We start from the raw sequence: 11,456 nt of genomic DNA on the forward strand, positions 1-11,456 counted from the left end.
TCTGTGATGCTGTGCCAGATTTGGGCTCCTGGCAGCCCAGTCTCTGATGGGCAGTGTCACCTCTCCTGGGAGAGGCAGAGACTTTGTCACAGGTAGCTGCAGTGACTGTTCAGGGACTTGTTTTTTTTGTAAGACCTTGAGTGATGGCCTCAGGATGTGCTGAGATACGGCTTTCATCCTTATTCACTTACTATGAACAAAACTGCTGGCACTCTCATTACATGCATCAAGGATGGAAAAGCTTATAGTTCTGTTTCAGTCTGTAACCTTGAATGGTGAAAGCACTATCTGCACAGCAAAGATTTGATTGCAGAATTAGTGTGTGTCTGTGGCTAACGCTGTGGCTGGACTTGGTATGATCTGATTTTCATTGATAAATGTTGGGTTTTTTTACTCACTGTCTCTCCTCAGACTTGGTGATGATAATTTCTGGTTGATTTGAGCTGCTCAAATTGAAGTGTGAAGTGATGTAGCTGTGGGGAGGGGATGCAGCTCACAGGCTGATGTGGGAGAGGCAGAGTTATAGCCCCAGGAAAGAGCCTAAACTTGATTGAAGGTTACAGAGAGCAGGACAGTCTGGCGGCCGAATCAATTTGAAACCAGAAATTTATATTTAAAAATAAGGTCAAATATTATCAAATTTGGCAATGGTGCCAGTTAATGTATGTCAGCCAGAGATATTTGGAAACCCTAATTCTGTTTTTGGACATCAAAAGTTTATCTGTTCCTGACTGTGATAAGTTTCTAACCGCAATCTAGTAGATGTTGCTGGAGCTATCCTTATTTGGGACCTTCAGGCTTAGAACCAGAGAGCAAAGTGACAAGAACAATCTCTGGAGGAAGTGTGGAGCATGTCCCCCTCAGCTCTGAGCTAGGAGGTCTGTGACCATCACGCACACTCTAACGACAGGATTTTCCTTCCAGGACAAGGTTCTGCGGATGCTGTACGTGTGGGCACTCTGCAGAGACCAGGATGAACTCAACCCATACGCTGCATGGAGGTTATTGGACATTTCCTCATCGAGCACTGAGCAGATTCTCTGAGAGAATTGCATCCAAGGGCTTCCTGTACCTCTCTCGAAGCAACGCCATCTCTGAACTTGCACCAATCTGCTGTATGATGGACTGTGGGGGAAGGAGGCTAGACTGGTTCCTTTTCAGAAGAACAGACTATTCGGTGTGCCCTCATTATACCAATCCCTGGACTGGACGAGTCTGACATATCTGCCTTACGCTTTGCTGTGTAGTACTGCACTGTAAGGATGTATGGTAGATTTCAATGTGAATGGTCTAAGACACTAGCAGCTGCTGTTGGCTTCTTTTTTAATTGTGGCTGAAGGAGGCTGGTTTGGGTCCTGTATGTTTCCCAGCGCTTCCAGTGATGGACAGAGGTGGGTATCAGAGGGTGAGATGTGACAGGTCTAGTTCCCATCTGCTGTCATCCTCTGGTGGCCTCAAAGCATCACTGAAAACATTGTAGAGGTGCTTTTAAGGCATGTTGGTCTTAGCTAACAAAACATCTTTTGCACAAAGTTGCACCAATAAGCCTTCTGTTGCTGCAGTGTCTTGCACTTTACCAAACCAAATACAATCAGGACTTCGCACGTGACTCTCTGTTGGTGTGGAGCGGAGCCAGGATGGAGGTGTTGGCATCAGCGGGCAGGTTCTCGAGGCCGGTTGCAGGGGTGGAGTTTGCTGCCAGTGATAATATTTATATATCCACAGCTTTGCAGGGGGAACGTTATTGTTCCTGGTGTTCTGTTCATTGTGTCAGCTGGTCCCACTGAAGAGCACATAACTGCATTTCTTTGTTGGGTTAATCTGATGGTGTGGAGGAGACAGGCTGTAACTGGCTATGAGGAAGCAGGCAGAGTGCTAGAACAGTGGTCAGGAGTAGGGATGGACAGACTAGCAACTAGTAAACGAAATGCAATAACGAGTAGAGCATCACTTCTTGTAGCTCAGGTATTTTTTCTGTGAGATGAGAAAAAAGGGTGCAGTTCACACACCTACTGCGTAAAGCGCGTTATGAGCATGGCTTTCTTCACCAGAGGGACTTGTGCTGCAGGGGGGTGGCACACCTGGCCTGGGGGTCCCAGGGAGCAATTGGAAGACGTCAGAGGGTGAGCTGCTGGCACACTTACACAGACTCTAGGTTTTGGGCTTCTGCTGGAGACTCGATTTGGGAGCTGTGGTGTGGGTTGATTTGTCAGCAGTCTCCTCTTAATGGAAAGCGAGGTTAGGGGAAGAAAAATTGATCGTGGAATAGGAAATCAAAGGACTGATCTGCTGCTGTGTTCTGCCTGTGCACAAAACAGGGTGATGCAGGACAGCACTTCCTTGACATTATGATTAAAGAGAATAATTGCCAGTTCTTCCTTCTCTTCTGAGTGTCCAGATCAGTTCCTTTGAATGTAAATGGGATTATCTCACAGCCCTTGGGTGAGACATTTAACTCTAGCAGCTTTCTTAGAGTGAGAGGTGATGAGTGCAGCAAATGCAATAGCCGAGTCTGCCCAGTCTCCTTAGAAGATGCCCAGACCTGCTGTCTGGCTGCCACGCTAGGTATTTCTGCTGCTCTTGGGGCAGGCTGTGGGTGGGATGTGGTCCTTGCTGCCTCCCTCATCGTGCAGTTTTCTCGTTGGTGCTTTTGCCAGTGAAATAATTTCTGATTTTTACTCAAATATCTTAAGCACTAGTACACAGCCTAAAGATCTGAACAGAATAAATTCTACAATGCAGAAATCGACTATGAAATAGGGAATCCCTGTATCTGACTGCCTTCAGAAATGGAGGAATGTTTGATGTGAGCCTCATTCAGTGAGGCTCTTTCTGGGACAGATCCCATCTGACATCTCTGCACACAGGCTGTATCATGTGTGCAGAGACTTATCCTTTATTTGAACACCTGGACCACTGAGTGCAAAGGCAGTGTTGACAATGAATGTCTTTGAGATGCTTCTTGAACCTCATCAGGCATGGGGAAAGTCTCATCACCAAGACCATGCAGAAATAGAGTCAGTGCCCTCCGAAAATAAAGACTGGTCAACTCCTGCCCTGCTTCCTCAGTAGCTGGATGCAGGCAGTCGCCGATCAGACAGCAGTCTACAACAGCCTGGGTATGTATGTGCAACCTGTTGTACACGCCTTTTGGGATGCTTCTATGAACCATGTGCAAAACTTCTTTTACTCAGTGTGCTTTTCACTTTTTTTAACTGATGTTGGGGAAAAAAAGTTCTGAATTAAGAGTGTAAAAGTAATTGGTCTGCCCAGGACAGCTGCAGTAACCTAGCCTTGGTGGATTAGCAGTATGTCATGTTAATTGGCTTAACCTGTGAACGCTGGGTGACAGTTTGCACTGGCAGTCAGCCCTGCCTGTCCCCAGCGAGCAGAGGGGCCAGAGCTGGTGGTGCCGCAGCGATACTGCTGATACAGAAAATCCTTCCCTGCACAGCAAGTTATGCTGGCTGCTCCCTGTGGGGGCTTCTGGCACATACGTGGGATGTTTCCTTCAGCTGCTGTCTTGTTCACTGCTCATTAGCAGCTTTTCTCCAGAGATGCAGGTATGAAGGCAATTACTGAAACAAGATTTAAGCCATGGAGGAGGAGTGAGGGTTAACCACTGTAATACTGGTGACTGCTGCAACTGCCAGGCGTTCACCATAGTCTGGTCTGCAGCGTGGGTTTGTTGGTCACCTCGGGATTCAAGGTGACTCTGCGCTAAACCCACCTCTTGGTTTTTCAGCAAAATTGTTGCATGATACAGGGCCAGGGAAGCTGGGGGTTGCTTCTCCCCATGAGCAAGCTGGTGAGCTGGGTCAGAGAGCCCCAGGACCCGAAAGGGAGCTTCAAGAAGCAGCAGAAATCACAACTGCTAAAATGAACCATCTTTAAGCTCTGCTCAACTCTAAGAGATCCGTAGTAGTTGTGGGAGAGGTGGAGGCTGTCCCTGCCTGGCTCTTCCCCTCTCAGACCTTTGCCCAAGCTCAGACTCGGATGGAACCAGGGACTCCACACCCCGCGTCCCTTTTGGATGCCGTTAGGGGGTCAGGTGGACCTCTGGGCGTCTTAGATGTGCCGCTTTGCTTGGCAGAGCCTCACTGGGATGGGGTGGGAGTGGGAGCCTAGCTGCTCACCAGGCTTTGGAAACCTCTTTCCCCAGATCTTGTGGGTCATGACAAGCATCCTCTATAGGCTGTGGGAAGGTGTGTCTGTGGGCAGGATCCTGCCCAAGGAGGAACTCATTTTCTCCTTGCCCTGGGACATCCCTCATCCCCAAACCCCAACTGCTCTGCGCTAAAGGGACAATGGAGAGACTTCACTTGCTGCGTCTCAGAGGGAAGTGTAACTTAATTATTTTTTTAGCTCTTGGGATAATTAATTATCTTGGGATTTTATGTTTTTTTAAGTAATTACATGTAGCAATCTCCTGGGAGGTGCAGATAGTTTGGATAGAAAGGCAATGCTCAGCCTGCACATAGCAGGAGGAGGATTTTAAATTATTTTTAAATACTTCTCATGAGTGAGCAGATTTACAGTGGGCTGTAAATATTTTGCAGCACTGAGTTGTAGGAGCACTGCACAGGCCCGAGCTTGCTGGCAGCCACCACAACGGCACTGCTGTAAAGGCATTGTTGTGTGGAGAGATCTTCGTGGTGCTTATAAATCTCTCTAAAAAGATAATGAGTCAAACTGGTACAGGGAGAGCACCCAGGATGGGGAGATGGGCTGCATCTCGGGGCTCAGCCTCTACAGCCTGTTCCACTGGGGATTAAATACAGTGATAATAATAATAATAATAATAAATAATAATAATATAAACTGCTCTGGCCCCAGTGCAAAGGGCAGAGTTTCATGGGGATGAAGGTCTTGCACGGGGCTCTCTAAGATGGGGCTGGGGTTGAGATGGAGCCCGGTTAGATAGCACTGGTAGGGCAGGATCTCTGAAAGCGCTAGTCCAACCTCCTGCTTGGAGCAGCGTGGTGCAGTTTTGGAGATGCCAACGGATGGTTGGGGGACCTGGAACTGGTTAGTCCTGAGGCCACAGGATCACCGTGGTGCGCTTTATCTGCCCAATGCCTCACAAGCCTCAGCTGATGAATGAAGTTGCTGGTACTACAGTAACCCTGCCCTTTCTGCTTTCTCCTACAAGAACCAATGCAAAGCCAAAAATACGTACACGTAAGTGTCACCGTTCAGCGGTCACGCGTGGGCTGTGGGTATCTGGGGTGCGGGGTCTGAGCCAGGCGGGGAGGGAATGGTCACTGCAGAAATGTGACTGCTAAAAGAGTAGAAATACCTGGAAAGCATCACATCTTCCTGCTGAAGGGCTGGAAATGGCGGGGCGGGGGGTTACCATTGGGTACCAATGGCTGGGGGAGGAAGGCCAGCACAGCGATTAGGGCATCTGTGTTGTTGCTTTGAAGCACCAACTGCCCAGTAAATAGGAACATGAGGGTTGTGGTGAGACCCAGGGGCGTCCTCCGGATCCCACAGCAATCTGTTCCTGCACGTGGGGAGAAGCCTTCCTTAACTACAGGTTCTGTGTTTGGCTTCTAATATTTCCTTTATTCTTTTGCACAGAGGTGTTTGGAAAACTTTTCTGCTTGATAAAGAGATTTGGGATCATTGTGACAACACCGTAAATCTCTAAGTCAATACCGCATTACCCACTTTAATAATTTTACCACCACATTGATTCTATATATTGAAGAAAGAGATTTATGTCTTTTCCTGGATTACCTACTGCAGAGAAGCTGTCATTACTGCTGTTTCTCACAAAAAGACAAAAAATTTTCATGTCCTTCCTCCAACACTAGAGTCCCATTTCACAGGTCTTGTGCAGAAGTTTAGATAATTGCTATTTTTCTTGGCTATGCTCTGCAAACATATTTAATCACTTGCAGTAGTATCTTTTGCCAAGTACCGCATGTGTGTTTGTGAAGCCTGGTTTAATTCTGTTTTAAATATTTAAATACCATTTGTTGTATAGCTGGTTACTCACTGTACTCCGTCAATATGAAAATGTGCAGTTCGCTTGACAAGTGCTTTTCAAGTCGGAGATCTATCAGTAGCTGGCTGAAACCGCGTGTCCCCAGCTGCTGTTTCTAGAGATGCATTCAGCAGTCTGCATCGGTGGGGAAGCGGTGGTGATGGAGTCCTGGGAGAGAGATTTAGTGGTAAACCCCTTGTGCCAGCACGTGAGACAGTCATGGTGACAACGGATGCTATTCAGCCATCCTTCTTGGGGAGAGCACCCTGAACCCAGATCATCCCAGCCATCGTGCTGGAAAGGCCAGGGGAGCAGGTCCTTGTCACAAAGGATGTCACGTCCCCAGGTGGCCACAGCCAGAGCCTCCCTAGGTCTTTGCAGGGCTTCCCGAGACGGACCATCATGGCGTGGGATGGAGCTTGTAGGTGTCCTCAGCTCCCTGGAGCGATTGCAGCTCATGGTGATGGGACGCTGGAGCCAGTTTTTGTGGTCTTGGCTGGTCAGGGCAATGTGGCTGTGGAGGAAGCGTTGGAGCATGCTTTAAACACGCACCCCCCACCTGGGCTCTAGCTCCTGGGCTGAAGAGCCCGGCCACTGCCTGAGCACTTGGCTGAGCAGCAGCACAGGGCTCGACTGCGGGACCCTGGCCCAGCAGAGACGAGGCAGATGCAGAAACAATTTTGGCCGGTGATGTGAGTTCCCTGTTCCTCAAGCAGGGCTGGGTTTGCACCCGGGTCAATGCTGACCCACCGGTGCCTTGCGGCGAGGGGCAAGCTTGTCCCTGCAGTGCAGTGAACTGAGTCTGTCGTTTGCTTGAAGGTTTTGGCCTTGGAAAGGGCAACTTTTTCTCCTTTTCCCCACCGAGGAGAAGAAGCTGGCAGGAGAGGATGCTCAGCAGTGGGACACGTCTGCTAGCAGTGTGTCACCAGAAGCACATGAGATCTAGCATTGTCCAGCCTGCGGGGATATTTGATTGAACGAGGGTGAATTAACCCAACTCTCTGGTGTTTGGGGACATTGCTGTCCTTGTCACAGGCCAGCCGTGAGCCTGTTCTGGTTCCTGGCAGCCCTTCGGAGCTGCCGCTGCTTCGCTCGGCACAGGGGGTTATTTAATGCATGTCTCTATTAACAGGGTGTCAGATCAGGGCAATAGGAATTACAGCCTCGCGGGCTAAGCCTGCTGTATCTGGGGGCTCAGTTCTGCTCCACTGAGCCTGTTCCCAATTACCTGGACGTGATCTGCGCTGTAAGGTGCTGGCAGACACCTCGCCCTGTTCCCCGCAAGCCTCTGCGGAGGCACCGCACATCAGCACCTTCCCATGCTGCGGGGCTGGAGGTGCTGGGGGTTTTGAGAGGCTGTGGGACAGGGGAGCAGGGTCTGCCCCAGGCAAGAACCGGCAAGCTTGGACCAGGGACCTGAAGGAGACCTGGGTGTATCCACTGTGTCCTTGATGGAAACCCCCAGGCAGGAGGGTTGCTGCTGGTGCTGAGGATGGTGATGGTGGGACCTGTTTCACTAGTGTCCAGCCCCTCACCAGAGACACATCCGAGGAGGCCATGCATCCTCTCTGGCCCTGAGCAGCACCCTTCTCCATCCTGGATGCTGCCTGAGGATGGTCAGCCAGCCTCTCTCAGAGAGGGAAGTCCTCTCTCACCTGCTGAGCTCCTCGCTCACGTTCTCTGTATGGAAGCTGGGTTGGGGTACTTCGTGGAGCAGCTGCAACGTTGCAGGGGGCTCACTGACAGGGCTGGCAGGGCTCTTGGGGGGCTAGCAGAGAGAGCACTGCATTTTGGGCCAGTAATATCCCTCTTGGGGAGAGGGAAGCAGAGAGTTGTTGGAGCCCATGGTGCCATCACTCTGAGGACCACAGCTGTACCCTCTGCCAGCCTCAGCCAGGCTGTGTCCGAGCAGCTGGATTTGCCCTCGGGGAGGGCAGTGCCATGGCATAGCAGAAAGAATAAAGCTTTGAGAAGGCAAAGCCCAAACTGGAAAGCAGAAGAGGGACTAGAGCAGCCCAAGGTGTGGACAGAAGTATCTGTGGGTGCCATCTGGAGGGGATGGGATGGACAGCTCTGGGCATAGAGCAGGGTGCTGGCAACGCTGCCGGGGCAGCCTGGCTCCCCAAGCCTGGCATAGCCTCCCTCCCCTCCTTTAATGCCCTGGTGAATGGCACCAAGACAGCGCAGACCCCACCAGCCTGCCACCAGCGGTTTGGGGACACCAGCGGTTTGGGGACACCAGCGGTTTGGGGACCATCCTTCCCTTCAAGAGCTGGCAGTAGGAGACACCACAGCCCTGCATCCTGAACCCTGGGGAACTCTTTGCTCATGTGAATTTGCATTTCATTAATAATGAATGAAGGATAATTTGCTGTAATTAGAGCCTGAACCCTGCCAAAGTGGAGGGTTTTTGGGCTAAGCCAATTAACGGTGGCGCGTTGCAGTGTTTAACAAGCTTGGGGAGGCCGAGAGCTGCAGGGCACGAGGCAGCGCTGAGGTCACTGCGGGGAGGGACAGCAATTACCCTGGGTGACGAAGCGCTGCCCAGTCACTCAGGTAACTGTACCCAGGTACAAACAGGCTCTTGCATTTATCCCGAATGACTTCTGGAGGGCCTGGGCAGGAGTAAGGGGGAACGAATCTGAAGCAGATTGAGCATGCAAGAGCCCATCGGGGCTGTTTGACACCCTGGATGAGCCCCATCCCCAGGTGGGGGGTCCTGGTCACCCCCCCCCAAGGAAGGATCCAGCCCAGGGTGCAGCTAACCCTGCTGAGGATGGGCTTGAGGGGCACCCACAAACTTCTGCTCCCCATCCCTGAGCAGGGACATGGGGTGACTCGCTGCTGGTCCATGGCTCCATCAGCTGCCAGCTAGCAGCATCCCGCAGTGGGGGGATGCAGGACTGCGCGCACGGCCCCTGCACCCTGATTGATTTTTTTTTTTTTTTCTTCCCAGTATTTGCCAAAACTCTCAAAAGATGGCTTATTATTTTCAGGAAATTAAATAATTTTTATGGGCAGAGGCTCTATTTAGAAATCATAAAGAAAGAAACAAATAAAAATGTGTCACTACAGCTGTTTGGAATTAGCTTTTCATATAAAATTTTGATGGAAGTGGCAACATTTGTTACAGACATTTTCAGTGGAAAATTTCAATCTTTCGTAGAAAAAAACCCCCACTTCCCTGCATGGATGTATTTGACCCAATATGGGAAATGTGTTGGTATTGAGGAAATGATCTCATTGGGATATTCCCATGAAAACTGAACGATTTCAAGGCAAATAGGAGTTTCAGGAGATGACATTAGTTTGATTAGACCCCCCATTTTCTGTCCTTCCCTAAAACATTCCCTTGGCACAGTCGGTTTTCTGTGGTGGATGCAGGTCCTCCTAGCCAGGCTGGGGTGTCCCCACATCACCCACCATCCCTGATGGTTTGGGCTGCTCAGGCAGTGAGTGCTGCTCGAGTTAAACCGGAGCCAAAGCAAAGTGAGATGCTTTCCTTTGACCTGGGGAGCGGGACAGGCTGGGGCTGGGGCTGGTCCCACATGATGTCCTTGGGAAGGAGAGGATGGGGCAAGACCACATCCCGCATTGCCTCTGCTCCTGCTCAGAAACACGGTTGGCCTCTCTGTGATGAGACCTTTTGCTCCCCAGTGTTGCCAGTGGCCGCTAATTAGACAGCTTGGGCAGATTGATTTGTGGGACTGGTAGAAGCAATTGATGTGCTCATTGGGAGACAGCTGGGATTGAAGCAAAATGCTCCTTGTGGTAACTCCGCTGCTTTTCTCACAAAGTAAGCTCTCTGGGCAGCTCACCCTCCGGGCTATGCCTGCGCAGAGGCGTGTGAGCACCCACCACCACCAAAGCCCTGGGCTGGAGAGGGAGACCAAGGCTGCAACATCTCACTGGGGAGCCCAGCTGGCACCAAACCCGCTGTTCCCTTGGCAGGGGCTCTGCCAGGCTGCAGCCCCAACACCTCTCTGGGGCATGTTGCGATAGGGAAAGGCTGGGAAAGGGCTTCTCCTCAAGTGTGAGTTGGAGGGTATCGATGCCATGGCTAGCGTCCCAGGTGGGGGGATTTGGCAGCCCCTCATTCCCCTCCGCTGCCCACCTTCTGTCTTGGGCTTCTGCTGGCTTGTGGGCCCCATCACCAGGCATGGGGTTGTGGTAGGCAGTAAGGGCACGCAGGGTTTAGATGGCAGTGATAAAGCTTGTGATGCTTGTCCCCCAAACAGTGTCCTGGTTCCACTCCCCGTCAAACCCTGGCCAGAGGTGTGCAAGGGCAGGTCAACAGGGGAGGTTGATTCTGGAGGACCAGGCTTGGTGTCTTTCCTAACTTGGCCAGAGCACAGAGCCCTGGCTGCTCTTCCGTTTTCCTCCCTGATGGCTGTCTCTGAGCATGGTGGGACTGCTCTGAAATCCCACCTCCAGACAGGGCATGAGCTTTGTGTCCATTCCCAGGCAGAAGACTAACACACGCTCAGGGAGTTTGCTGTCACACTATTGATCCAGCCATAAGCTGGCCCTGGAAGGTTGAACTTGACTTATTCCTGTTTTTTCTCATGACAGCAGGGTAATCGAGAGACCCTCCGGTAGCAAGGAGGTGGGAAGAAGGTGACAGTCATCCCAAGCACCTTGGCTCCTTGGTGCTCAACAGGCTGTGGTGGGTTTGTTCTTCCATGCAGCTTTGCGTTGCTGCAGCATGGCAGGCAGCTCCCTGCACCGCACTCAGGGTTGTGCTTGGCAAAACGCAGCGAGGACTGAGCTGGGAGCGATGGCCTCATCCCCTGCATCCCCTGCACGGTTGTGCTGTCAGTGTGTGACTCCTCCGAGATGAATGGAATTACTTCAGCTCATCTCAGCGGTGTCAGAGTGATAAACACATCCTTTCGTGGCCTTTGACAAATCCAACCCCGCGAGGCGTGCCTGAGGAGCTGGCAGGATGAAGAGGAGGGTGTTGGGTTCATCGGGAAGCTGCTGTCATTTGGAGTAACTGGTGGTGACGAAGCTGGGTTTTGTGAGGGCCATACTCAGAAATAAGCCAGGCTCAAGAGGTGGGATCACCTGAGGACGTGATTCCCCCACGGGGGCTCTGCATGAGCAGGAGAGCTGGAGGAGTGGTATAGACACAGCAAAGCGTCACAGTCACTTTGGACACGGGATGCCCTTGCTCCCTGGCACCGGGTTGCCAGAAGTCAGGCCAACATTCAGGGACTTGGGCGTCTGGCCCCAAAATTCACATGTGAGATTTGGTGAATATGATCTGGCTTTCAGATGCTGGGCACTTCCATCTGCCCCCCGAAGTCCTTGCTGTCAGGTATCAACGTCAGTACAGTTACAGCCTTCCATTCTTGATGGCTTTCTCTTTGGAGAAGACAGGAACTTCAGGATGAAAACTTCCTTAAGGAATGAGTTCAATATTTTTTTTAATGCATGGAAAAATCAAACCCAAATTGGTTAC

At 51.2% G+C, this 11,456-nt stretch overlaps 1 protein-coding gene across 4 annotated transcripts in view; it reads left to right on the forward strand.

Annotated features, from left to right (window-relative positions):
- The window catches only part of TIMM44 (translocase of inner mitochondrial membrane 44), a 57,124-nt gene extending 51,286 nt beyond the window's left edge, over positions 1-5,838 (forward strand). For all 4 annotated transcript variants that reach the window (XM_075175187.1, XM_075175185.1, XM_075175188.1 and 1 more), the window contains exon 13: positions 925-5,838. In XM_075175187.1, the coding sequence (XP_075031288.1) occupies positions 925-1,044 (120 nt within the window). In that variant the 3' untranslated portion in view covers positions 1,045-5,838. The remainder of the gene's footprint in view (positions 1-924) is intronic.
- Positions 5,839-11,456: the final 5,618 nt, after the last annotated feature.

This window comes from Calonectris borealis, chromosome 28 (assembly GCF_964195595.1).
Source record: "Calonectris borealis chromosome 28, bCalBor7.hap1.2, whole genome shotgun sequence".
Lineage (NCBI taxonomy): Eukaryota > Metazoa > Chordata > Aves > Procellariiformes > Procellariidae > Calonectris > Calonectris borealis.